General features: G+C 39.7%; 1 protein-coding gene across 2 annotated transcripts in view; it reads right to left on the reverse strand.

The window, feature by feature from the left end:
• Positions 1-26086, reverse strand: part of Cpne8 (copine 8) — a 174294-nt gene that overhangs the window by 79327 nt on the left and 68881 nt on the right. For both annotated transcript variants that reach the window (XM_051160226.1, XM_051160227.1), the window contains one exon: positions 7521-7584. In XM_051160226.1, coding sequence (XP_051016183.1) covers positions 7521-7584 — 64 coding nt within the window. The remainder of the gene's footprint in view (positions 1-7520; positions 7585-26086) is intronic.

Raw genomic sequence — 26086 nt, forward strand, 5'->3', positions numbered from 1 at the left:
TCCTGTGCCTTTAGCACATTGCTTATGTTTTCCTACCATTATCAAATTTTCTGGAAATTTTATGTGAACTTGACACAAGCTAAAGTCACCTAAGAGGAGGAAACCTCAATTAAGAAGATGCCTCCATAAGATCATGCTATAGGCAAGCTTGGAGGGTATTTTTTTTTAATTAGTTATTGATTAGGGAAAGCCCAGCCCACTGTGGGTGGTGACTTGCTGGGCTGATGTTCCTGGATTCTATAAGAAAGCAGTCTATAAGCAAGCCAAAAGGAGCAAACCAGTAAGCAGCACTCCTCCGTGGCTTCTGCATCAGCTCCTACCCCAAGTTCTGGCCCTGCCTGAGCTCCTGTGCTGGCTTCCTTCAATTAAGGGCAATAATGTGAACGTGTAAGCAAAATAAACCCTTTGCTCCCCAACTAACTTTGGCCATGGGTTTCATCACAGGAATAGTAACCCTAAGCAAGATATCAACGTTTTGGGTCTGTCACAAAAGCCTTTTTAACAACTTGGAGTTGGTCTTTTTTCAGTGTGTGTGTGTGTGTGTGTGTGTGTGTGTGTGTGTGTGTGTGCATGCGTGATGTAATGATTTTCCATGCAGACATCCAGCTTCCCCAGAACAGAACCATTTATTGAGCATGATATCTTTCATCTAGTGTGTATGTTTGCCACCATTGCCAAATGTGAGATGGCTGCAGTTATGTGAACTCATGCTTGTTTGTTTTGCTTTGTTTTGTTTTGTTCCATTGATCTTCATGTCTGTTTTTGTGCCAAGGCTGTTTATTTTATTACTATCTGTAATATAACTTGAAGTCTGGCATGATAATTCCCCAGCATTGTTGTTTTGGCTCAGATTTGTTTTGGATATCTGGAGTATCTTCTGCTTTCATATGGAATTTATGATTTTATGTATTTATTTATGGGAAGATGTCATGGTGATTTTGATTGGGATGGCACTGAATCTATAAATTGCTGTTGGTAGGATAGTCATTTTCACAATATTAATTCTATCGGTTTATGAGCATCTGGTCTTTCTATCTCGTAGTATCTTCTTAAATCTCTTTCTTCGTAGATTAAAGTTGTCGTTACAAAGGTCCTAGATGTTTCTTTGCTGAGGCTATTGTGAATGCGAACGTGTCCGTCATCTTTTTCTGGGAAGTTAGTTATTGGTATACGGAAAGGTTACTGATTTTTATGAACTGACTTTGTGTTCTGATACTTTGCTGAAATTACTATACATAGTTTCTAATTAAATGTTGGGTTTTTATATGTAGTATCATCTAAAAAATATGGGTGATTTGACTTCTTTTTCTATTTATATCCCTTTAATTCCCTTCTCTTGTCTTATTGCTCTATCCAGAGATATAAGTATTATATTGAAAATGACTGAGGATAGGGAACATTCTTCATTTTAGTGGTGTTGCTTAGATTTTTTTTTTCCTGTTTGTCTTGTATATCCTTAGCGTGTTGGGTATTTTCCTCCTAGTCCTGTTCTCATGGAACATTTAACATGAGAATTTTTTTAAAGGCCTTTTCTGCATCTATTGAGATGATCATGAGATTTTTGTCTTTAAGTCTATTTATACAATTTCTTACATTTTTTTATCCACACATAATGAGTCTTCCCAATACCTCTGCAATGAAGTTCATTTGGTCATGAGGGATGATCTTTCAAATCAAATGAGTTGCAACCCATTGGCGGGGGGGGGGGGGTGTCACATATCAGATATTCAGCATATCAGATACTTACATTATAATTCTAACAGAAGCAAAATTACAGTTATGACGTAGCAATGAAAAAATTTTATGGTTGGAGTCACCTCAATATGAGGAACTGCATTGAACGGTGGCAGCATTAAGAAGGTTGACAACCACTGTTAGATGTTTGCTTATGTTTTGTTTTCAAGTATTTTATTGAGAAGTTTTGCATCTAAGTCATTGTAGATATAGGCCTGTAGCTTTGTTGTTGTTGTTATGTCTTTACCTACTATTATTATTATGGCAATACTTCATAGAAGTTTGGAAATTTCCTTCTGTTTCTTTTCCTTCCTCCTTTCTTTCTCTCCTTGATTTTTTTTGTTTGTTTTTTTGTTTTGGTGATGTAGTAAGCATTGCCTGTACTTCTTTGAAAGTCTGGTATAAATCTGCTGTGGATTCATCCAGGTCAGACCTTTTTAGTTCAAAGCCTTTTTCTTAGTGTTTAATCTCCTTTGTTATGGGTCTGTTTAGATTGTTGATCTAAGAAGACGTGGTTAACTTTGCTGGATTGGATGAATGCAGAAATTTGTTCACTTTATTAAGACTTTCTTTGCTACCGGAGTATAGATTTCAAAAGTATTCCTGTAAAATATTCTGAACTTCTCTGCTGTCTGTTCCCGCTTGTTTCTGATGTTGTCTTTCTTTTGGATGATTGGGTGAAGGCTTTGTCAACATCATTATCTTCACAAAGAACCAGCTCTTAGACTCACTGACTATTGTTTTATCTATTTCTGTTTCGTTGATTTCTGCTCTGACTTTTATTATTTCTTGCTGCCTACTGGGTTTGGGTTTAAGTTTGGTTTTTTTCTTGTTTTCCAAATCCGTAGACTACATCATTGAGTATTTAACTCTTTCTTATTTAAATGTAGGTTCTTAGAGCTGTAAATTTCTTTCTTAAAACTGTATTCAATCAATGTGTCCTCTGTATGTGCGCACCTTGGACTGATGTATAGAATGTATTCTTTGGTTTTTGAGTGAAATATTCTGTAGACTTCTGTTAGTCACATTTGATAAATTATGTCACTTAATTCCAACATTTCTCTGTTTATTTTATGTTTTTCTAGATAACCTGCTTGGGGCATTGGAAGTAGGGCATTAAAATCAGCTACTAATGGTGAGTTAGGATTAATATGGGTCATGAAGTCTAGGGGTACCCTCATCCCCTTTTTTAAAATGAAATTGAATATGCCTGATTTCAGTCCATATGTGCTTAGGATTGTAATATTTCTAGGTTAATTGGGACCTTGATGACTGTGAAGAATCTTTCTTAATCTCTTCTGATGGATTTTAGTTTGAAAGCTGAAAGCTATTGTGTCTGATATTAGATAATAGATTTGTTTTGTTGTCGTTAGAACGTGGAGTATAAATTACTGCAAGCTCTTCTACCTCTCCAAGTTTCCATTGAGAAGTCACCTGTTAATCTGGTCTTTTTTTTTTTTTTTTTTTTCAATGTATGTGCCTTCTATCTCCCACAAATTTAAGTACTTACTGTTCATCCTGTACATATGGCATGTTAGTTATAATATGACATGGGAGTTTCTTTTCTAGTGCTATTTGGGGTATGTTCTGGATATACCTTGCATTTTTCCTTAACTTGGAGAAGTTTGCTTTTATGATCCCATTGAAGATCTGGTCTATTTCATTGTCCCACAACTAGCCTCCTTTCTCTATGCCTGTAATTTATATATTCAACCCTTTCATGGTGTCACAAAGATCCTGAATATTGCTTTTATATTTTTTCATATTTTTGCTTGACTGATACAATTTGTCTACTTTATCTTCAAGTCTTGATAAATCAGGGGCTATTTCTAAAACCATTTTGTTTCACTAGATTGTAACCAAGTGAATTTACTAAGTTGAAAAAAATCTATTGAAATATATTGTGAGAGCAGAGCCGCTGCTTTAAATTTCATACACTGGTGATGGAGAGCAGGTCTGATGTTGTAACTATGACTAATTCTGTCATTTTTATTGGTGTGTTGATGGTGAATATGATGTCACTGAAGGAATGAATTTCTTAATATTGTTAGAAAGACACAACTAAATGACAATATTTATAAAGAATAGTAAGAACATATTAAAGCAAATTATTTTTCCAATGTCAACATATCTGGTATAGTTATGCTGCTCCAGTGATAACAGGTAAAAGAGAGGAGCTTGTAAAATTAATAGAAGATGATGTAATTCTTGTACAAAACTCAAGCTGGATGGAGTGTCATTGCACAGTACATCAAGAACCTTTATGCAGAAAGGTCTTTAAAATACACAGAATCATATAACCACCTTCAACACTGTGAATTTCATAAGAAGCAAGGGATTAAGCCCCCACCAGTTCCAGAAATTCTTTAAAAGTGTTGATGCTGACAGTGATGACATCATATATTTGAGGGATATAAGATGCCTAGGTAGGGACCAAATATGGGAAATATTTAAGATTGGTGACACATTAACAAATCATTAGAGGTTCCAAAACCAAGCTTTATTTTATTACCAGAACTTGACAGTGGAGACCAGCTTGCAGCAGGTGGCAGTTTTAGTATATTAACCACTTATTTAAGTGATTTAAACATGAGTCTCTTCAAGGCGAAAACCACCAACTTATTGAAGAAAAGTTTCACATCATAACAGTGTACAGACAAGAATGAAATTATGACAGGCTATCATTAAGGCAAGCAGTTTTGGGCATTTCAAGACGTTGACTGAACACAGTTCTAGAACCAGTGGGAAAGATGTCGCCTTGATTGACCCTTGCTTACCTCATGTTTTTCAGTGGCCACCCTAGGCTGCGACTCAGGTAGGTGATATTCACCATTCTTCCTGTCCTTCCTTACTGTACAGTTCCACTTTCACCCTCAGCCTTGTAGCTCTCTGCTTTCAGGTTTCCCTCCTCACACCCTACCACCATTCCCTTGGGAATGTCACCTCTTTGTACAGACACAACTTAGCTGTTTCTTGCCGACCCTCTCAGCCTTCCCTTGTAGCCCATTTCCATTTTGTTGCATCAACCACTAATACCCAGAAACATATTCCACCAGAGACCCACTGAGGCCACGGTGGGGCTGGGACTCAGGTAGGTGGTTTTCATTATCCTTTAGTGTCTCCACTATCATCTGACCAGACTTAATCTTTGTCCCATAGCGGCCTGATTTTGGGAGCCCCTCCTACTCCAGCTCCATTTCCTGGAGGCCCCAGCTCTTGCTATGTACCCAGAATCCACCTGGCCCTTCCATTCCTGTCTTACCAAACTTATTCCTTGTCCTGTTGTACCCTACATGCAGGACTCTCCCTCCCCCAGCCACACCTCTATTCTCCAGGGACTCTACCACTTGGTGTATGGACCTTTTATCCCTCATTCATTCATGCAACTAGCCTCATCTTTCCTTCCTCACCCATCTCCACTCCTTCCTGCCATCTAGAGACCTGTAGAAGTAGTCTCCATAGAGACCCCACAGCCGCTACATTTGCCCAGGATTCAGAAAGGCCATCAAGACCCAAGATTGGAATACACACTCAATAAAACAAGACCAGGTATCAACCCTGGATAAAAAATAATAAAAAAAGGTACAGAAAAGAAAAAAAATGGGGAGATCTCAATACTAGTAACATAGTAGCTCCCCTGAGAGGTCTAGAACAACAGGAAGGAATAATGTCACAAAGACAGAGATGGCAAATTAGGGGCTGAAATCAACAGAAATGAAACAAACAAAACAAGCAAACAAATAAAAAATAACAAAGAACCAGTAAAAAGATGGTTATTTGAAAAAAAAACATCAAAAAATTGACAAGCCCTTAGTGAAACTAACTGAAAGACACAGAGATGAGATCCAAGTTTGTTAAATTAAAGATGACAAGCAAGGCACTAAGGGAATCTAGAGAATCTTGAGAACATTTTTCCCTTTTTTGTGTGTGTGTTTTTGTTTTTGTTTTTGAGACAGGATTTCTCTGTGTAACAGCCTGGGCTGTCCTGGATTCACTTTGTAGACCAGGCTGGCCTCGAACTCTCAGTGATCCACTTGCCACTGTCTGCTTAACAGACTTAAACAGACTCATAACCTCCAGTAAAATGAAGGCAGTCATTAAAAGTCTCCCACCCAACTAACAAGTAAATATGTAAATAAGTAAGTAAATAAGTAAATAAATAAATAAAAATAAAGCCTGGGGCCAGATGGATTCACTGAAGAATTCTACAAGACCTTCAAAAAAGAATTTGTGTCAATACTGCTCAAATCATTCCACAGAGTATAAATTGATGGAACATTTTCAAATTATTTTATGAGGTCCCTATTAGCCTACTACCTAGATGACATGAAGCTCTAACAGCAACAATAAAAAAAGAGAGAAAGAAAGAAAGAAAGAAAAAGAAAGAAAAGTATAGACCCATATCCATAATGGACATAAATGGAAAAATTCTTAATAAAATGCTAGAAAACCAAGTCTAAGAACACATCAAAAGATTGTTTAGTAGGATGAAATTGGCTGAATCCCAGAGACAGAGGGATGATTCAGTGTATGTAAATTATTAGACATAATCCCATAATATGCTACACAAACAGACTGAAAAACAAACAAAAAAACCCATAGGACACTAAATGTACAGAATAAAAATAAAAATGGGCCCTAGATTAAAAAACCAACATCCCTCATGATAAAAATCTTGATGAGACTATGGATACAAGGGACATACTTCATCCTAATAAAGGCAGTTTGTAACAAGCCTGCAGGCAATGTCAACCAAAACCCAAATAAACTCGAAGCATTTTCAACAAAAACGGAAGATAAGGATGTCTACTTTCTCCATACCCATCCATCATAGCACTTGAGTAAAACAACTGAAGGAGCTCAATGGAATTCAAGTAGGAAAGGAAGAAGTAAAAGTATTACTTGCAGATGATATGATAGTATACATAAGTGACCCTACAAATTCTACTGGGAAACTCCTACTGCTGATAAATATTTTTAGTAAAGAAGCAATGGTTGTCACAATTGTCTCAAAGGTTCTGTATATGTATATACATATACATATGTATATACATATATATATATATATATATATATATATATATATATATAAAATTTAACTACTACAGAGACCACAACTGATCAAGGTATAGAGAATGAGAGACTGTAGAGTGCTCAGTCCTAAATGGGACATCTATGGTCATACCCTCTCTTCTCAAGGCTCGTGAATCACTGTGGAAGATTGGGCAAGAGAAATTGTAAGAGCCAGAGGTGGGAGAAGACTACAAGGAAACAGGTTTTTTGTTTGTTTTTTGTTTTTTGTTTTTTTGTTTTTTGCACAGGCCAGACCAATTTCACCTGTGAACTCACAGTAGTTGTGACAGCATGCACAAGACTTATACAAGCTCAAGCCAACCAAGACCCCAGCTTACAGATAGGAATTTGTACAAAGTCTCACCCCAAGCTGAGGACTTAAGGACAATGATGGCAGCTGTGTCAGGGACAATCATTGTGTGAATGGTGTGAATGCTGGCATGTTTACCACCCTCCCATGGACGGCCACATACCTCAAAGCATAAGGACAGCACAATTGGACTGGATGCTTTTTTGGTTTGATTATTTTGTTATTGTCGTGTTGTGTTTTGTTTTAAGTGGACATAGAGTTGGGTGTCTGAAGAAGAGGGTATGTGGATCAGGAAGAATTGGGGGAGTGAATATGCCCAAAACATATTATATGGAATTCTCAAGAATAACAGTAAAAATTTTTATAAATAAAATTAATTTTATACAAGAAAATATTTACTTACCCTGCAGCAGTTTAGTTCCTCTGCTGTTAATATGATTGTTCCACATTTCCTGCCTGGAATTCCTCTACAACAATAAGATAACAGTTAGTCTATTCAGATTTATATTAAGGAATTATATTAATTAATATATTCTTAAGTCATATAATCACGTAACGAGCCGACTACCATTACTGAGTTTTTCCCTACCAGACAGCAATCTCAGCCTCACCATTTAGTTAGTCCTCAGACCCATCCTGTCCTAATGAAATCAATTCCTTAACATCATGGGCAACATGTGAGGCTTCTGTTTGAGAATCTTCATGTCCCTCTTGTCTTCTGACACACAAGTGATATAATGCAACACATCAAATCTTTCTATTGCAATTTCTATGCTTCCATACATCAGAAACCCTGGTCCATGGCATCTCTCCCTCCATTCATTAAGTGGTTATTATTTGTGCTTGTCTTTCCTGCCTACTCATTCCCAAATCAACACACTACAGTTTGTCTGTTGGGACTATTTTGCTTCAGACTGCTTACACCCGTCAATGAAGCGCCATTTATTGCATTTATTGCAGGGCCACCATTGCTCTGTTATATACCATTAAAATCTGAACCACAGGGATTAGCAGATAATCATCCCTAAATTTTGAATGTGTCACTTTTGTTTCTTCAGATGAAGTGGTGAGAGCTTGTATAGAAGCTATGCAGATGCATACATGGCTTGGGCTGAGGCCAGAGAGTTTCTATATAAATATCCCTAGGACTAGACCTGGGCTCTTCTAGCCTCCACACAATCCAATCTTCTGCAAACCTGGTCCTTGATGGTTTCAGCTTCCAGTCTCCATCTGTGACCCTAGGCTTAAAACATTTTGGCCTTCAAGACTTACTGCTTTTTCTGTTTATTTGTTTGTTTGTTTGTTTATTATTGAGACAGGGTTTCTCTGTGTAGCCTTGCCTGTCCTGGACTCCCTTTCTAGACTAGGTTGGTCTCGAACTCACAGAGATCCACTTGCCTCTTCCTCCCAGAGTGCTAGGATTACAGGAGGCTTGGCTTACCACCAAAAAATAAACTCACTCTAGCTCTTTCTGAACTCTGGTTGGCTGGTTCAACTCAGCTCTTCTGGCTCAAACTCTTCTCCAAGCTGATTGGTTCAAATTGGCTTCTCCTGGCTTCTGACTGGATTATTCTGCTTGGAAAGACTGCCTCTAAACGTCTCTGAACTCAACTACAGCTGCACTCAATTGAACTGCACCGAACTGGATTGAGGTACCTTCTCTCTCCCTCACTGATCATTAAGTAGCCTCTCTTTCCGTTCTGTTCTCATGAGAATTCATCATATCATATCTCTGACTCATGTTGTGACACCTTTCTCTGATTCATCACTCTGTCCGCCCATAGTTAGATGCCATTGTTTGGTATTAAATGTGAGCACTAAAAACATCACATCTGTATTCCAGTCAGAGGAATCAAAGGTGTGTGGCATGTCTGCATCCCAGATAGATCATATCTTTGGATGAGATCTCTTACCAGAGTAATCATGTTGCTGCATTAAAATTCCTCTCTACTACATTATTTATAAAACAATATTTATGCTGCTTCTTTCAAACTTGTAAGTTCTATAAAAGCAAAACTTGACACAAAGTTCTTGTCAATCCACAGTTTAAGAGCTGTATGTACCAGGTTCTCAATATACATGATGAATGATGAAATATATAAGCTCAACTCAGCAAAATAAAATCACCACTCAAACTGTCTTTCCACAGTTGTCTGTTCTATTTATGCTCATATGCTTTTAAAAGACGAGGGCAATGCCAACTAGGACTACATGGGGTGTGTGCATAGCTCCTGCTATGGTTTGAAGAAATATTCCCCCGACTCCAAGTGTTACGTTGGCATTCTATGGGGGTGGGGAGGCACCACTGGGAGGTGCTTTTAGTCGTAGGATGTGGGGAGAGTAAAGATCCTAGAGAGTCCATTCTCAAAAAGGATAGTGGGACCAATGTTCCTCCTGGCCTCTCTTGCCTCCTAGTCGGTGAGATGTAGGATGGAGATGGAGTAATTGCACCAGCTATTTTGAGATGCAGCTCGTCTATACAGTTCTCTGTCTGCAGGGAAACAAAGTGTAATCCTTGCAAACGCCCCAGAAAGCCATCCCAGTACTCTAAAGGTGTGTCCTAGGACAGATCTCCCAGCCAAGACTCTTCAGTGTATCCTATGAACTACACAGGCAGACTCAGCCCAAGGATAGTTAGGGTCCTCAAAATACAGTTCACCCCTGATACTCACAGCATATGTGCAACTCACTGGATATATGCAACTAACTTATTGTCTTCCCTGGGGGGAGAATGTGAGGAAACAGAGAGTTAAAATCTTAGGAGTTGTACAATGTAAACCATGCTCCCTCCAAAACAAATGTTTTCTTCCTATTGGCAAAAATCTTTCAGAAAAGACCACTCCAGTTTCTTCCAAAGAAAGCATCTCTCTGCTAGGGCCTGAGGCTGTCCACACCTTCACTGCACATGAAGTACACTGTATATATGTCAGGATTGTCCATTAACCTCTCGCAACTATGAAGTCAATTGATTTAACTTTTCACATTAAAAAATATGGCATCCATTGTTTTTTAATGTCCTTCATTTTTGTCTTCTTTGTTTTGTTTTGTTTTGTTTTTGTTTTTCCTTTCTCCTTGGTTTTTGAGGAAGTGTTAGGTTTAGCCTCAACCCCACTATGTACCTGTGAAAGTCCTTACACTCCTCTTCCTCCTACTTCCATCTCTCAAGTGCTGGGATTGCCGGCCTATGCCACCACAACTGATTGTTCTAATTACTTGTTTTGCTGTCTATTATAAATAACAAGGTTTCAATATTCAGCATGAAGGTAGAGTAAATATCTATCTCTCTGGAAATGCTGAGTATAGTCTGTAAAGGTCTGTACCGATGTTCTGTATGAAAACTCAAACATAAGTGTACCTGGGTCCTAGGGACTGGTTCACAGCTCCATCACTGGATCATTCCTTCTTATCTATGCAGTACAGCAAGAGGCTGCACCTTTGTCTTGCCTGCAAGACTTAGAAGGGTACCTGCATCTCACTTATAGGCGGTGAATTTCCTTCTGACCTTCTGACCTTGGTGACTCATGCTATGTCACAGGCACGAGGTTCCTGCCCAGATTCTTCCTAAATGAGTCATATTTATATTTTGGCTCTGGCTGAGATAACTGAGTGGCCTAGAGTGAGTGTCTTCTGGGAACCGTTTGTATGGCTTCTTAGTGTGTTGTCTCCATCACAATGAAGTTGCATCTCAGGTGCAGGGCCACACCTTCAGTCTTCTTCCTTGCCCACACTTGCCTGATGTTGAGCCTTTCCTGAGCACCTCCGATTGTTTGAGCAGAATGAGTGTGTCTCAACTCACCACATCTGTTCAAAACAACCTAAGGGTTTTGTTGCTGCTGTTGCTCTTTAAAAATCCTCCCATTCTTCACATACTCCTAGCCTTAAAAAATCTACTACCAAGCAACTAACTTATTATAATGACCCCCACTTCCAGCTGGCAAAATATGCTTTAGCTCCCTGATGCTTTTCTAATGAATTCCCATCAACATGAAGAGTTAAAATAGCCTCTGCTGTTGAACAATTCTGTAGATCAAATTTCCAACGGGGTTGGGTAGGCATTCTGCTTATAGTTCCCCATAGCTGAAGCAGCCAGGCAGGTCTGCAGGATGGGTACTGCCCTCATGCCTAGAATAGCTGACCTCCTAACTGTGCAACTCTGACTTTGTCTTTTTTTCTTGTTTGTTTCTCTTCCGTGTTCAAGGGTCCATATGATGGTATTCAGTGTGGTGAGCTGACTACATCGTGGTGAGTAACCTACACTCAGCAACGTATTGTGACGTCGTCTCCCTATGCAAATTACCCCTCACTACACAGAAAGCATCATCACCATGACTGTGACATCACACCACAAAAGTCACAGGGGTCAAGACCCTCCATTTCATGCTTCACATATGCTACACATACTCCACACATGTTAAACATATAATAAATGCATGCTATATACATGCTAATGCATAGTACATAGTTGCTACATGCATGTTACAAGTATACTGCATATATATCCTCTATAGTACACACAAAGCTTTGGATATAACACCACACTGAAAAAGTCACAAGACAAAATTCTCCATGCATAAAATGAGGCACGTGGTAATTTTGTGGCATTGCTCATACATTAAAAATAGACTACTGAATGTCTACTAACTGAATATTAATCTGTTTATGAGTTATAAGATAGATTATTTACACCACAATGCAGAGGTGAAAAGGTAAAAAAAAAAAAAGGCCCATTGCTCATATGTTATATAAATATATTTATAATTCACTAAGTGGACACAGCAATGAAATAAATACACTAAGCTTCATATATCAGTAGTTCTCACAAACTACTTGAAATAAAAAATCAAGTCACTAATGTATATCTAATATATGATCAAGTAAAAAATACATATATTATGACTTGTTATTTAAGCAACTCAGTTTAAATCAACTGACTGTTACCTTAAGCAAGCTACCTAGCCACTTTGAAACTCGGTTTCTACACTTAACGAATCAAAGTGAGTATGTAAATTTAAATATCACATGTATATTAATCATGGTACGGAATAGGATTTTCATCTCAATGGTGAGGGCTTGCTTAGCATGTGCAGGGACCCAAGTTCAAATCCTCAGTCAGTACTGTCAAGCAATAAAGGCCAAACCAAATCAAACAACATACAAGCCAGATGTTCAGTACATTATAGTTTTAGTGTGTGTCCACATGTATTGCTTATAGTGGTCTGTTGGATCCAGATGTAGGATTGAAGCAGGAAATGTTAACTCTGAGTAATGTAGGGTTGAAGTAGGAAACTCACTCTTCTTTTTTCACTTAATGCGCAACACTGAATTATCTATGGCCCTACTCACATTAGCTGGTGATTAAATGCACTGTGAGGATGATACACACGCTCGGTGTATAGTGCGTGCTTGTCAGAAGTGTTGTTCTGGGACAGAATACTGTGAGTGATGAACACATGCAATGAGCTTGTAAAATAACCATCGGATACAAAAGTCCACACTGCTTAATGCGTGAAAAGCTCTTAGCGCCGTGTGACAGTGCCAAATAACGAGTAAGAGTAGGAGCTAATGCTTGTTACAGAATAATTTTCTCCGAGGCTAGGGATGAGTGAGAAGTGTACAAGATGTGCAATGAAAAAAAAAAAAAGATTTATAACAGAATAGTGAGATGTGATCATGACAGCCACGGCCCTGTGGCCGTGAAACTGAGGGATCCTACAACTGATGAACTAACTGATCAGAACCTCAGTGATCACAGAGATGGGATATTTCAGGCCTTGAGCCAATTGACCTCCAGCTCACTTCAGGTCCCTTCATAGACATTCCATTCCTGACCCACCTCAAGGGTCTAACCTAACAGCCTGTGACTATCAGGGAAGTCCTTTTGAGATGACCTTCCTCCAGCCTTAAAGCAAAGGATGGCATCAGATAACAGTTGAGGCCTCGCACAGATCTCCCTGCCTAGCTGTAGCCTGCCTATCTGATGTTTCCACCAATGTTTTATAAACATGCTTTGGTTACTATAAAAAGCCATATAAATTGTTACCGTGTTGGAACATGGAATTTGGGGTGACATGAGTCTATATTCCTGGGCCACAGTCATTTTTACTTGGCTCCAGAATAAACTAGTTTGTCTTTTTATTTTTATTTTTATTTTTTTTACCCCCAAGGTAAGGATGTGTTTTGATGTAGGCAAAATCCATCAGATCCGCTTTGGTGATCCTTTATGCTCAGACCCCATTTTGAACGAAGAACATAACTAGATGAGGCTCATGATGCCCCGTGGAGAATGGAGCCAGGGGGAAAAGACAAAATGTGAGATTCTAACTAAAAGGAAGTTGAAAGGGAGGGGCTGAGTGAGTCATAGATATAGTAAACCTCACGTTGTCACCTGGGCCTTTGGTTAAACCTGGTAAGGGTTCCGACACTCTAGACAGGTACTCCACCCCTCTCCTGCTGTGTGACTATGACTCCCTGGCTGTCGGATTACGAAACTGAGGACAGAAAAACAAAGAAACTCACAAGGTTAAAACTTTCCAGGCCACAGAGATGGCTCAGAGTATTTCCTGGTCAAGTGTGAGGGCTGGAGCTCAAATGTCAGCACCCATGTAAAAAGCAGACTGTGGCCTTGTACCTGCTGTGAAAGTAGGAAATTGCTGGAACTTGCTGGTTGCCAATGTACCTCAAGTTTCAGGAAGAGAATCTTTCTAAAGTGAATAAGGTGAAGATGGAATAAAACACTGAGGTTCTCTAGCCTGCACATATGTACACAGATGCCTCTATCTACAGACATGTGCATCTCTCTCTCTCTCTCTCTCTCTCTCTCTCTCTCTCTCTCTCTCTCTCTCTCTCTCACTCGCACACACAGCATTAGTCTGTTTAAATTTTCTGCAGGATCCCCAGGCTTTGAGAAGGGACTCAAAGGCCCCCGCACCAGGCCACCAGCCAAAAGATGGCCTTGCCTCCTAGGAAAAGGCTTGCAACAGTTCTAAGAGCTGATTACAGGTCACCCACGCCTGCACATGTCTTTTCTCTTCTCTTCTATAAAATTGTAGTGTACTGCCACAAGCAAAATGGAGAAAAATCGGGGGTGGGGGGTGGGGTGGGGTGGGAGGATGGGTGAGCTTACTTCTGGTTTTGAAAATTTGGAATAAATCCAATTTCCATTTCCTAATTTTTTTGAAATACATAGAAACTAAGTGGCATGGAACTTGATACCAGTGTGACTAAAGAAGCTAATACATGCATATTCAAAATTGTTACAATTACTGCTTCAGTGAGCTCAGTGGTAACTGTGTAAAGGTTTGTAAAGGACACTGTATAAAAAATGCCTCTGGTGCCTCATATTTGACCATGTCCCCTGGATGGGGAGACCTGGTGGCACTCAGAGGAAGGATAGCAGACTACCAAGAAGAGACTTGATACTCTATGAGCATATAAAGGGGGAGGAAGTCCCCCTCAGGCACAGTCATAGGGGAGGGTAATAATGGGAAAATGGGAGGGAGGGAAGAATGGGAGGATACAAGGGATGGGATAAACATTGAGATGTAACAAGAATAAATTAATAAAAAAATTATTTCAGAAAAAAAAAAAGAATAGCGTCTGTTGCTATGGTCAGAGTATCTGCACTTTAGGACAGAACACAGAGGTTACAAAATGTGTGATGCTCAGTATGTGTAGTGACATATGAAATATGTGAGTCTCACCAGCAGCACGGCCTGCTCATGGCCCAGAGGCCACCAAAGTCCTTCTAAACAAGCAGAAAATTGCATCCACATAAGAGTCTAACAGGTGAGAATACGAGTAAAAAGAAACTTACTTCTTATGAATTGGTATTCCTTAGAAGCGTGATTATATGGGGAAATACATCATTTCCAAAGATAAACGATCTATACAAGGGCAACTTTTAAAAACTAGTGACGAATTTAAATTTAATCGTGATACATTTATCTTTGTATGCAATATGCTGTATTACTAACAAAATTTAATCTCCTTTAAAATATATCACGTGCCAGACAACTGAAAGTAAACATTCATTTAAAATTTGAAGTAAAGTATACATCAAGAAATTCATTTTTCCACCCTACAAATTTAATATTGGAACTAAATAATCCTGTTTTATGAACACAATGCCAGAATTGACACCGAAACGGCAAGATGGCAACCATTACAGTAGTACAAAATGGAAATTCTCAATCACTGCATAGGTCAAAAGTGTTTAAGAAGTTATTTATGTTGCTTTGATGACCTAAACTGCCTACCTATTTATAAAGATACTAAGCTAACATTATTGAAACCTATTTTCTGCCTTCGTATTATAGTGATTGCACTTAGAGCACGGGTTTTCTGATCTAAAAAAAAATGGCATCCCAACCCCTGAGAAACAAATATAAAGTTTTTATGGGCAGAAAAAACATTGGAGGTGTGGTTCACTGGTACAGTATTTTCCCAGCATGCACTGGGTTTGAAGTTTGATGCCCAGCAACACAGAACGTAAACTAAAACACAACACTTAACAACAGCAACAGCAACAACAAAAACACTTAACAAACAAACATGACTGTCACTCTACATTGTTTACTTTAATAAACATATATTGAATTATTATTCTTCATAAGACACACAGGTCCATACAATAATGGGTATGATGTTATGATGTTCTCTTTTTAAGGCCTTTGGCAGCTGTTACTTGGGGACAGGGTGGGAAGGCATTCAATGTCCAGCCTGTACTAAAAGGACGCTGTTGTTTTGTCCCAGGGAGCCAAGTGTGTCCTACTTACTTCACAAAAGAATGAAGAATATTGAGAAAGGTAGCCGATTTCCCTGTTTTCCTGTTTTATTCACAGCTTGAATTTTTATGCTTAAGCAAAGACAATAGAGACCTTAAAAAAAAAAACAAGCAAGTAACCCAAAGATGGTGCTCGAGGGGGCGGGGGGGGGGAGGGGGGAGAGCAGACTTCACCAAGATGCTTGGAGGAGGAGCCAATGCTGTCAAGTTCAAACTGCGTGGTTACTTTTAAAACCACAACTGAATACATTTGCACAAAGGACTGAGCACATACATTGGAAGGGCCTCCACTTGGAAATGCTAATTTACTAAGCAGCTGTCTGTGTTTGGAATCCTGTGTCGGGCTGACTCAGTTAAGATCCAAGAGGGTACAATCAATATGATCCTCCAAGCAGACAAGGGGTCTTCTGGAATACTGAAGGTTTTCACTTACTGGAGTGTATTCTCAGAGACTGGCATCCTGTGACTCTACCTATTCCTAGAATGGCACTGGCACTGTGTCCCAGCGAAGGTTAAGCTTACAAAGACCACTAACAAAACAAACAAACAAACAAACACAAACAAACAAACCCAACACCAGGTCTGAATCTTCTCCTCCAAGGAGGAAGAGACACTTAGTGGAAACTGAGCAAAAGGCTCCTGAGGGATAAGGTTGAAATTAGGCATTGCCCACTCTGAGTTAGTCACTGCTGTATAAAATGGTGGGTTTCCCAACCTTGCCTTTGGAGACTCCATTTTATAAGCAGTTTGCCTCCATTTTTGTCAGGAAGATGACTGCAGCTCCTATGTCAACCTACAAGGTATGAATGGCTTATTCTTGGGAATAGAAAGTGGGCACCCTATCAGCTTATTGGGGTGAATTGAGTCTAGAGGGGCACATGGGCACATTAAAATCAAATCAAGGAATCCAAGCCCCCCAATTTGTCAGACACACAGACAAGGACAGGGCACAGTTCTCTTTGTGGGCTTCTCAAAGCAGCAGTTCTCAACCTGTGGGTCACGACCCCTTTGGGGGCTGCACATCAAATATCCTGCATATCAGATATTTATATTACAATTCATAGCAGTAGCAAAATTACAGTTATGAAGTACCAACGTAATAATTTTATTGCTGGGCGTCACCACAACATGAGTAACTGTATTTAAGAATTGCAGCATTAGAAAAGTTGAGCACCACTGTGGTAAAGCAACATACATGTAAATCTGTGATGTCATGGCTGTATACCAAAACAGGGTGTGGGCATCAAGCACCTACAAGCCTACGAGTCCCTGACGGTCCTTAAAGCTCTACCTGTGCTCAGTCCCCTGCTTACTCTACAGTCAGCCCATCTACTTTTGCACCAATCAGTACCTGAACCCACTGTTTCCTGTTCTCAGACCCCTGTTCAACCTTCCACTTATAGCTGGACTCTAGAGCTGCGCTCTTTCACATGGCTTCACAGGCCCAGAATTGGCTCTGCCAGGCAGTGGGCTGGCTTCTTCTTATCAATACTGGCTCTCCCTTAGCCCACTTCTGAAGCCTTTTGAACTCTCTGAAGCAGCCCTCTTTAACTTGTTTTCATTCCATAAACTGCATACACTCAAGTAGGCTCATGGATATATTTAAAGTTTTCCGTGAGTTAATATGAGCAATCAATAGTACAATTAATATTGGTGATTAAGACTGGAATAAAAAGACCTACATTTACCTCAGCCAGGATGCTGGAGTAGGTAGAATTGTCTGACAAATTGCTCCCATCAAAACCACTGAACTTTGTATATTTATTGTTACTCAATATATTTTGACACCGTGGAAAGCCATGTATATGTTTCAGATGCAGAAACACTCATAAATAAATAAATAAATAAATGAATGAATAAATAAATAAATAATGGAGGCTAAGCACCCTGCAGTACCAGAATGAAAAAGTGATGAGGAAGGACTCCAGGCAGTTTCTGGATCACCACACTGATAATTTAAAGTGAATATTTTCAAACAGGAAGACCTTGAGTCCTTCTCACTGTCTGATTCATTCCCAAATTGGAAGGATTTGGTTTTTGCATATTTTATCTTCCATATTTATGTTGTGGTCATTCCATGTACCACAGGTGAGCCCTTAAGAAAAGATGGGGCAATGGAATGTGCTTGAAGAAGGCAGGGCGGAGACACAGTTCATCCTTGAGAGTCAGAATCAGTGGTCCCTGAAAGATTACACACAAGTCCTTGATTTTCCAATGGAAAAAAAAATTTTTTTTTATATTACCAAAACAAAATGAGGCTTTACAACTTTTTTCAGCATTGCAAATAAACATATTAGTTGAAGGCAATTCAGTGTTGTGGTTAAACACATGAGCTCAGAAGCCAGAAGGCATCCATTTGCATTTTGACTCCTTAGAATCCTCATCTTGACTGCTTCCTGGTACACAGAAATCATGACACATGCTACCTGGCCCACAGGGCGCTGGCAGCTAAAGATAGTCTAAGTGTTAGGCCGCTAAAGTAACAACAGACACTGTAAGAACTCCCTCCATTCTACAGCTGAGGTAGGAATATGCATGGCTCCTTTTTACTCTGTTTGATAACTCAAAGTCGGAGGATCAAAAGAGGAAGGAGATCTCTGCTGTTTCCTGCAAACATTCCTTGCTTCAGGTACGGACAGCTAGGACTGAGTTTGTAGGAATCACTGCTGGACGGGAGTTATACTAAGGAGAAGCTTCCACCTTCTTCTTCCTGTCAGACTCTTAAAGCAATAGACCTCCAAAATAAAAACTTCCCCAGGTATTCCACAGTGGAAGTGTAGAAAGGCTATAGGTCTGATGCATGCTAGAAACAGATTTCTCACATTTCTGGCGAATTATATCCTGACGTCAGGTCCAAATTCTGGCAGTTAGACAAAAGCCAGCATTCCTTCGAGCTTGAGAAGCCAGTTCCTCTCTACCAAAGGAACTACATCACTGGCAGAATGGACAAATGGCTATCTGTGGTGTCCACTAACATACCAAAGTGTACGCTAGCTTCCTGGTTCCCTCAGTATCACATTTCAGTGCCCATGCTTGCAGCCAGGCTCTTCTTACCCCACCCCGTACCCTACACTTCTTCCGACTCATGGGCTTCGCTTTCCCACAGCTTCTTGCTGTCCTTAGAACCCTGCTATTTCAGTTGTGCTCTCTTGGTCACCTTGGCTCACAGTGTCCTTGTCTTCTCTCACTTGTCTCTCTTCTCATGGCCCAGTCTAGATTGTTGGCCATGTTCAGTCTACTACTTTTTCTCACTGCTCTGGAATAGTCTAGATGCCTCTGGCTGTATTCTCACCCAAAACTATAATAAAAACCTTTCCCTGAGGCATTTCTTGGAGTGGTCATATCACCACTTTATACACCTGGCATCTGTCTCTCCCCTATAAAATTGTGCCACTGCCTCAGAACAGGGGACCAGGGACATTACCAGCTTGCTTCCTATCATCCTTAAGTGTCAGGTTCGTCTATCTGTGGTCCCTATTATAGCTCAGCATGATTTACAGTCCAAGATTGTCCCTTAAAGATTTTTCCTCACTTGCTAGTTTGCTTAACCACAGAACTAAGATGGTTCCACCTGAATAATGAATCTAAGATGTTCACAAGTAAGGGGGGAGGACTGAGAAAATAAGTTCTGAGTGTCTATGTTAAGGAAACTGGTGTCTGTGAAATGTTTTCATACTTAGATCACCAAACACTGTAGAAACAGTAACAGCCATGTTATGAATGCCAGTTGATTCTGGGGGAATTTATTCAGTCTATAAATATATGTAGTAATTAACTCATAATTTGTTTTCCAAGGTAGCAGTTTATGTCTTACTTGTTTCCTTCAGTCATGTCATTGGTAGCAAGATTTCAAATGTGAGGAGGTTAGGCTAACAGAGAAAGACCCGTCTGCTTCCACAGCTTGCTGAACAGTGTGGCAAGCCCCAAAACACACCTTCCTCTTCCAGGAATTCCCTGTGTTCATGCTGGCTCCATCCAGTTATTCACACAAGAAATTTTAAGGTCATTTAAAAAATCGTCTTCAACAACCTTTATCAATCTACCACTGCAACAGCAACCTCAGGAACACAATGCCAAGCATTCCTGTTCATTCCATTTGAACTATGCTTTTGTTGACAACTCATAATCAGTTTACAAACCAAAGTGAATGAACCTCTTTGAACAAAACTCCTGAATTCTCTTCCACCATCATGATCAAATTCATAATATTAAAAATAGCCTTACACACACCAGTCTAAGCTAACCTAATTCCCACTCACAGAGTTTGGGATTGTATCTATTCATTTAATGCATAGGGGGAACTTAGCAAGATCAGGATCAACTTTTCATTTGTGTTCACTCTTGGTTCTAAAAGTTTCTTAACAAAAATAAGTTTTCAATAAAGTAATTTTTAGGTAAACTAGCATTTTATAAAAATCCCTAAGACATCTATTAAACCCACATTTTATCTGACAGAGAAGTAAAACTCTCACCACTTTATTATTTGCTCAGTACAGTGAATATTACTTCATTTTTCTCATATTAAAATACCTACAGGAGTACATGCAAACCTCATATGAACAAAGGAGAAGCCACATTTCTGCAGAATAACAAATTAACCATCCTATGGTCTGTCTCTGATGGTGGCATTCAAAGCTATTTTGATGAAATAAATTTGTTTTGTCCAATTTTTTTTTCATGACTCACCCTATCTTTTCTACACTTTTCCATCTGGAAGAGTTCATCTGCATGGCACTAGCAATAGCTGCTAGAATTTCTGACTAGCACAAAGAATCAAGTCAAAGGCTGCAGGGGATATCCTACTGTAAGCACCTTGATTTTTTTTAAAATAAACAATTATGTCTGTGGAACTCTTTCTAGTGTTTATATACCAAAGTGAGCAGAAGAAACTTCTTCAGCTAAGTATTAAAGTTCTGTCATACTTATAGTTTATAAGCTTGCAATACACACATACTAAATTGGTAGCAGAGTTTACCACTTCCCTCAGAAGGAGACTAGTTCTCTGTGTTATCACATCTATTGTCGCTCTAAAATGCATTAAGTTTTAGTGTATTGACAATAGTGTTTTAGTTTCTTCTGTTGCCCTGACCAAAGTGACTTAAGGGAGAAAGTATCTGTTTTGCTCACAGATGGGATTGCAGCCTACCATTTCCCAGAGCTCAAGGCAGCTGGGACACGAAGCCACTGGGCACATTACATTCACAGAGCAATGAATCAGTGCATGCTTCTATGTATTTCTCATTCCCTCTTTTATACTTACACAGCCCAGAACCCTAAGCACAATGGTGCTTCCCAAAGTATGCAGGTCCTTCCACACCAAGCATTGTGATTAAGATAACTTCTCATTCATTTCCATGGGCCCTCTGCCCAGATGGTCTTAGACTGTGTCACACATGAGTGTTACTAATATGTATATGCTTGCAGCCATGGGATCTTTACTAACACAAAGACTCTTAACTGACACTGAATTTGAGATTGGCTTCCCTTGCAATTGTGTAAGAACACCCATCCATCTGTTACTACAAAAATTTAGGTCACTTAACACAAAATAACAAAAAGTGGAACTCATCTCATTGTCCCAGTTTTCAGACACACACTAAAAACAGACAAAATGGTTTTATATTTATATTAGGAGAACAATTTATATAATAAAATCAACTTTGGCTTGTTACTGTCCTTGCCCTAAATGTGCTAAACTCCTACCTCAACATGTAGAAAGAGACAAAAGCAAGGGAGAAAGAAAAGGAACGTAGAGGGAAGAGATTAACTAATGTGACTCAAGAGTTTTCTCCTAAAAATCACTGGATACAGTAGCCACTGTTTTAGTGTTTACGAAACCCAGTATACTCCAAGACAAATTTACTCTACAAAGCATTGCCATTTCACTCAATAACTATCCTAAAAGTGCATTACTATGGTGTCTCAAAAGTTGATAAAGATGAGCTATGATAGATACTGATTTACACTCAGAATTTTAGACACACCAAGTAGGGAAACTGCTTTCTTCAAGGTTGCCAAATACAAATAACCAAAACACTATGAATGTAACATTTATATGATTCCTGCTTGTTTTGTGGTTCTTCTTGCTATAGGTAGTGTATTGTATATATGCATAATAATATAAATGTATATGTTTAAAAAAAAGAAAAATTTTAAAGAAGAAAAAAAAAAAAAAAAAAAAAAACCCAGGAATTGGAGCTAAGGAATTTAAAGCAATTTGTTCAAATTCCAAACCTGACGAATTGTGGAACCCAATTCTGATTAACTCCAAAGCTTAGCTACACCACCCTCTGTAAAAAAAAAAAAGCCGTACACTTCTCTCTACACCAAATTAATTATTCGTGTCACTAGTGTGATTCACAGCTGTACAATTATAATATGCCACAGCTGAGATCTGGCCTGCTGGAAGTCCACTAATTAAAAGTCTTGGTTTCTAGTTTGGGGGGGGACACATTTAGAAAGTGGGGCCTACTAAGGGTATCATTGTGTGTCTTCAGGAGGCCAGTGGAGCCTGGTAACCTTCCCCTCTTTCTTTCACTTGTCAGGAATACAGTGAACGTCTCTGTGTCCCTGCCACTATTGTCTGCCTTTGTACACACCAAAGGAATTCAGCCAATTGATTATGGATTGGAAGTTCGGCAGAGGAGCCCAATGTTTCTTCAGGCACTTGCTGTAGGGGTGGAACACTGACAGTGCCAATGTAAAGACACCATATTATGCATCCTGTTAGTGGAAGAGCTGAGACTAAACAGCTCTGACTCTATTGTGGCATACACACCACTAAAGTAGATTGTAGAGTATAAAAATATTGAATTAACCTGCTGAATTTACTGTCAGCATCTTGGTTACATCTTTATTACTTTATTATTATTTATAAGAGGCCATGACCAAGGCAATTTATAAAAAGAAGACTCTGATTTTTGGGCTCATGGTTTCAGAGGGTTGTAAAATGTTCATGACCATCATGGTGGGGAACATGGCAGCAGTCAGGCAGGCATGGCACTGGAGCAGGAGCTGAGAGCTCAAATCTGATCTGAGAGGGGTGGGGAAGGAGGGAGGGTGAGAGTATCATGGAATTTTGAAACTCAAACCCCACTCCCAGTGACACACCTCCTCCAACAAGGCCACATTTTCCTGATCCTTCCCAAACAATTCCACCAATGGGACCAAGCGCATTCAAATTCATGAGCCTATGAGGTCCATCCTTGTTCAAACTGTAACCATCAGATAATATAGTCACAGATAGGCTTGAAATAATTTTACAGCCCAAACTATGTCAAAGCTGGCTATATTTTAATATGCTGAAAACTGTACAATAAAAGCATGGTCTTTCCTCATTGTAAGGTTTTCAAAAATCACCTTCGAGCGGTCCTTGTGTTAGCCCCTCCTCCTCCACAGGCAGCACATAGATGAGTCCGCACTGGCATCAGATCAGTAATGCCAACACTGACAAGCTGAGCTTAAAGTGCCATTAGGTCTCTTCTTGGCAACCTGCTGTCCTTCCTCTGAGTGCCACCAGGTCTCCCCCTCCAGGGGACATGGTCAAATGTGAGGCACCAGAGTACGTGAGAAAGTCATATCACACTCTCCACTCAACTGTGGAGAATATTCTAACCATTGGCTAGATCTGGGAAGGGGTTTAAAGTTTATTGCCAAGAAGAGACTTGATACCCTATGAGAATATAGAGGGGGAGGTAATCCCCCTCAGGAACAGTCATAGGGGAGGGAGAATAATGGGAAAAGGGGGGGGGGGGAGGGAGGAATGGGAGGATACAAGGGATGGGATAAACATTGAGATGTAACAAGAATAAATTAATAAAAAAAAAAATAAAATAAAAAAACCAATAAATAAATAAATAAATAAAATAAAGTGCCATTAGGCCTTCTCTATCTTGCTTTTGCCACCCCTCAGCCTCCCTTCAGCTTTGTCGTTTTCCCAGCCTTTCTGGTGGTGAACCTCAGCATCCACCTGTCTCTGCCTTGAGTCCTATGCAACAGCTAGGTATCCTGTGTCCAGTGAACAGCCGCAGTCTGCTTTTCAAGTGTCATTCACCTCTGAGACCCACCGCTGCACTCTCTACAGCTTATCTGCCCTTCTAAGAACTTCCCTTTATCCTCCACCGGAGAGCAACTGCCTAGACCCCAGGCTACTGCCTTCCAAGAGCTTTCCCCTCACGTCCTTCAGCTAAAACAACAGCCAGTACACTACCACAAGGGCCCCCATTCCTCTCTGGATGAAGGACTGGCTTCCAGTCACTGACCTATGCAATCTGGCCCCATGTCTTTATTCAGATGCACTTGTGCCTGGCTGAAAGGGACAACAACAAGAAGTCTATTGCTTCAGGAACATAATCCATATCTTCCCCCCGCAGAAGACAACAGAAATCATTCTTCAACTAGAGCTGACTCTAGTATTTTTGAGACTGCTGAACCCATCACTCAACTCCTTACAGATAGATGAAGGAAGGCTCTGAGAGCATTGTGGAGAGAGCTGGAAGCAATCTGACAGCATAACATAGCACAGAGCTGAGCGGAAGTGCTGCTTAATAATGGTGGGACAGGGATCCAGCAAAGGCTGCAGACAAGGAAGTAGCATGTCACCAAAAATATATGCTAATAAAGACTTGATAAATACATACTATCTTTAAAAAATGGACTTTCAGGAAACTATAAAAACATTGAGTCACTAATAAAATGAAAGCAAAGTATTGGATACCAATTTCAAATCAGTTTATTTTAGTTCCTAGAGACTATTTTTTAAAACAATCATAAGAAAACAGGAGCCCACATCTTTAAGTGACAGCCCATGCTTAAATTCAAGTTATGATTCTTTAATAAGACATGTGGCTATATACAAGAAGCCTTTTCTGCCTTTGTGACCAACCTGGCTTAGTTGTCAAAGGTTTGACTAATGGATACTTTAGAATGCTACTTTGTCTTCTTTAAATCCTCAAATTTTACAATTATCATTCATTTAAAAGCCCTTGTCTGATGAGGGATGATAACTCAACTGCAATTAGGAAGCTGGGAAAGAGGCCTCTGAACATCTTATCAGAATATAAACCAGGCCATTTAGAGGGAAGAGAACAAGAGGGTACTTTGAATAACTTAAGACTATAAATGGGAAACTAATTAGAAAACAAATCTCTGATCTAAATGAATTAGTAAATCAATGTTGAACCATTTGGATAATGTTATTTAAGGTAAGTAACATATGAGACACAGGAAGAATTTTGGAAGTCAAGATGAATCAATTTTGTTTATCGTAGGTGTATTTTCTTCCTCGGGAGGGACTTTGTGCTTCTTTTCAGAAGTGTATGATCAGTAGCGCGGGGACGGTTGCCAGAGCAACACAATTGCAAAGGTACTGACTGTAAGCAGGAGAGTGTGCAGACCCCATCTCTAGCCTGAAAATTGTCCGTTTTGTGTGGTTGCCTGGTTAGGGCATGAGGAGGTGGCCCAAGAGAGAGGGACTGTCGCGAGCAGATGCACACTTCTTCTTAGGACTCTGTCATCTCCACTGTGAAGCTCATCATCCATGGCACACTTGGGAAATCATAGCTTTATATACCACACAAAAAGATATGCTCTCTTTAAAGACTGTTTGTGTTTGCTGAACTTTTCATATAAACATCTTTCTGACATTTCATTATTAATATATCCTTGTCTTTGTCCTTTTGCCCACAGCCTACTGAAAGGAGACTGTCCACAGTACCTCCCCTTTTTTCATCTCCCCATTGTTTCCTGTTAGATGGACTCCTGGGAAATGGTAAAAGAGTGAAAATGAGGTCAGTGGGTCAGCAAGGATGGGTATGAAGCTGGGGGAATATGTGGAGGGGCCAGCTCCTTCAGAACTGTCTTGACAGTATGGATGGCTCAACAGAGCTTTCATGGAAATTGTTCCCCTGGCTTTCTCAATGTCCCTTCACTTTTTCAAACAAGAAAACTTTTACTTAAGGTTAAGGTAACGGAGTAAAATGCAGTTTGCCTAGAAGCTACGTCGTTACTGGAAGACCCGGAACTTCAGCCTTAGCCCTATGACCTTGTTTTTCAGTGCACCTGTGTCGTCTGGACACATGTCTCTTACACAAGTGGAGTTGTTCATGAAAGCCAGCCTGGTTTTGAGCAGGAGGACCTGTGACGCCTATAACTGTTTCAATCCCATGTTCACCCAAGTTGAACCAATT

Source organism: Acomys russatus, chromosome 17 (assembly GCF_903995435.1).
Source record: "Acomys russatus chromosome 17, mAcoRus1.1, whole genome shotgun sequence".
In the NCBI taxonomy this organism is placed as follows: Eukaryota; Metazoa; Chordata; class Mammalia; order Rodentia; family Muridae; genus Acomys; species Acomys russatus.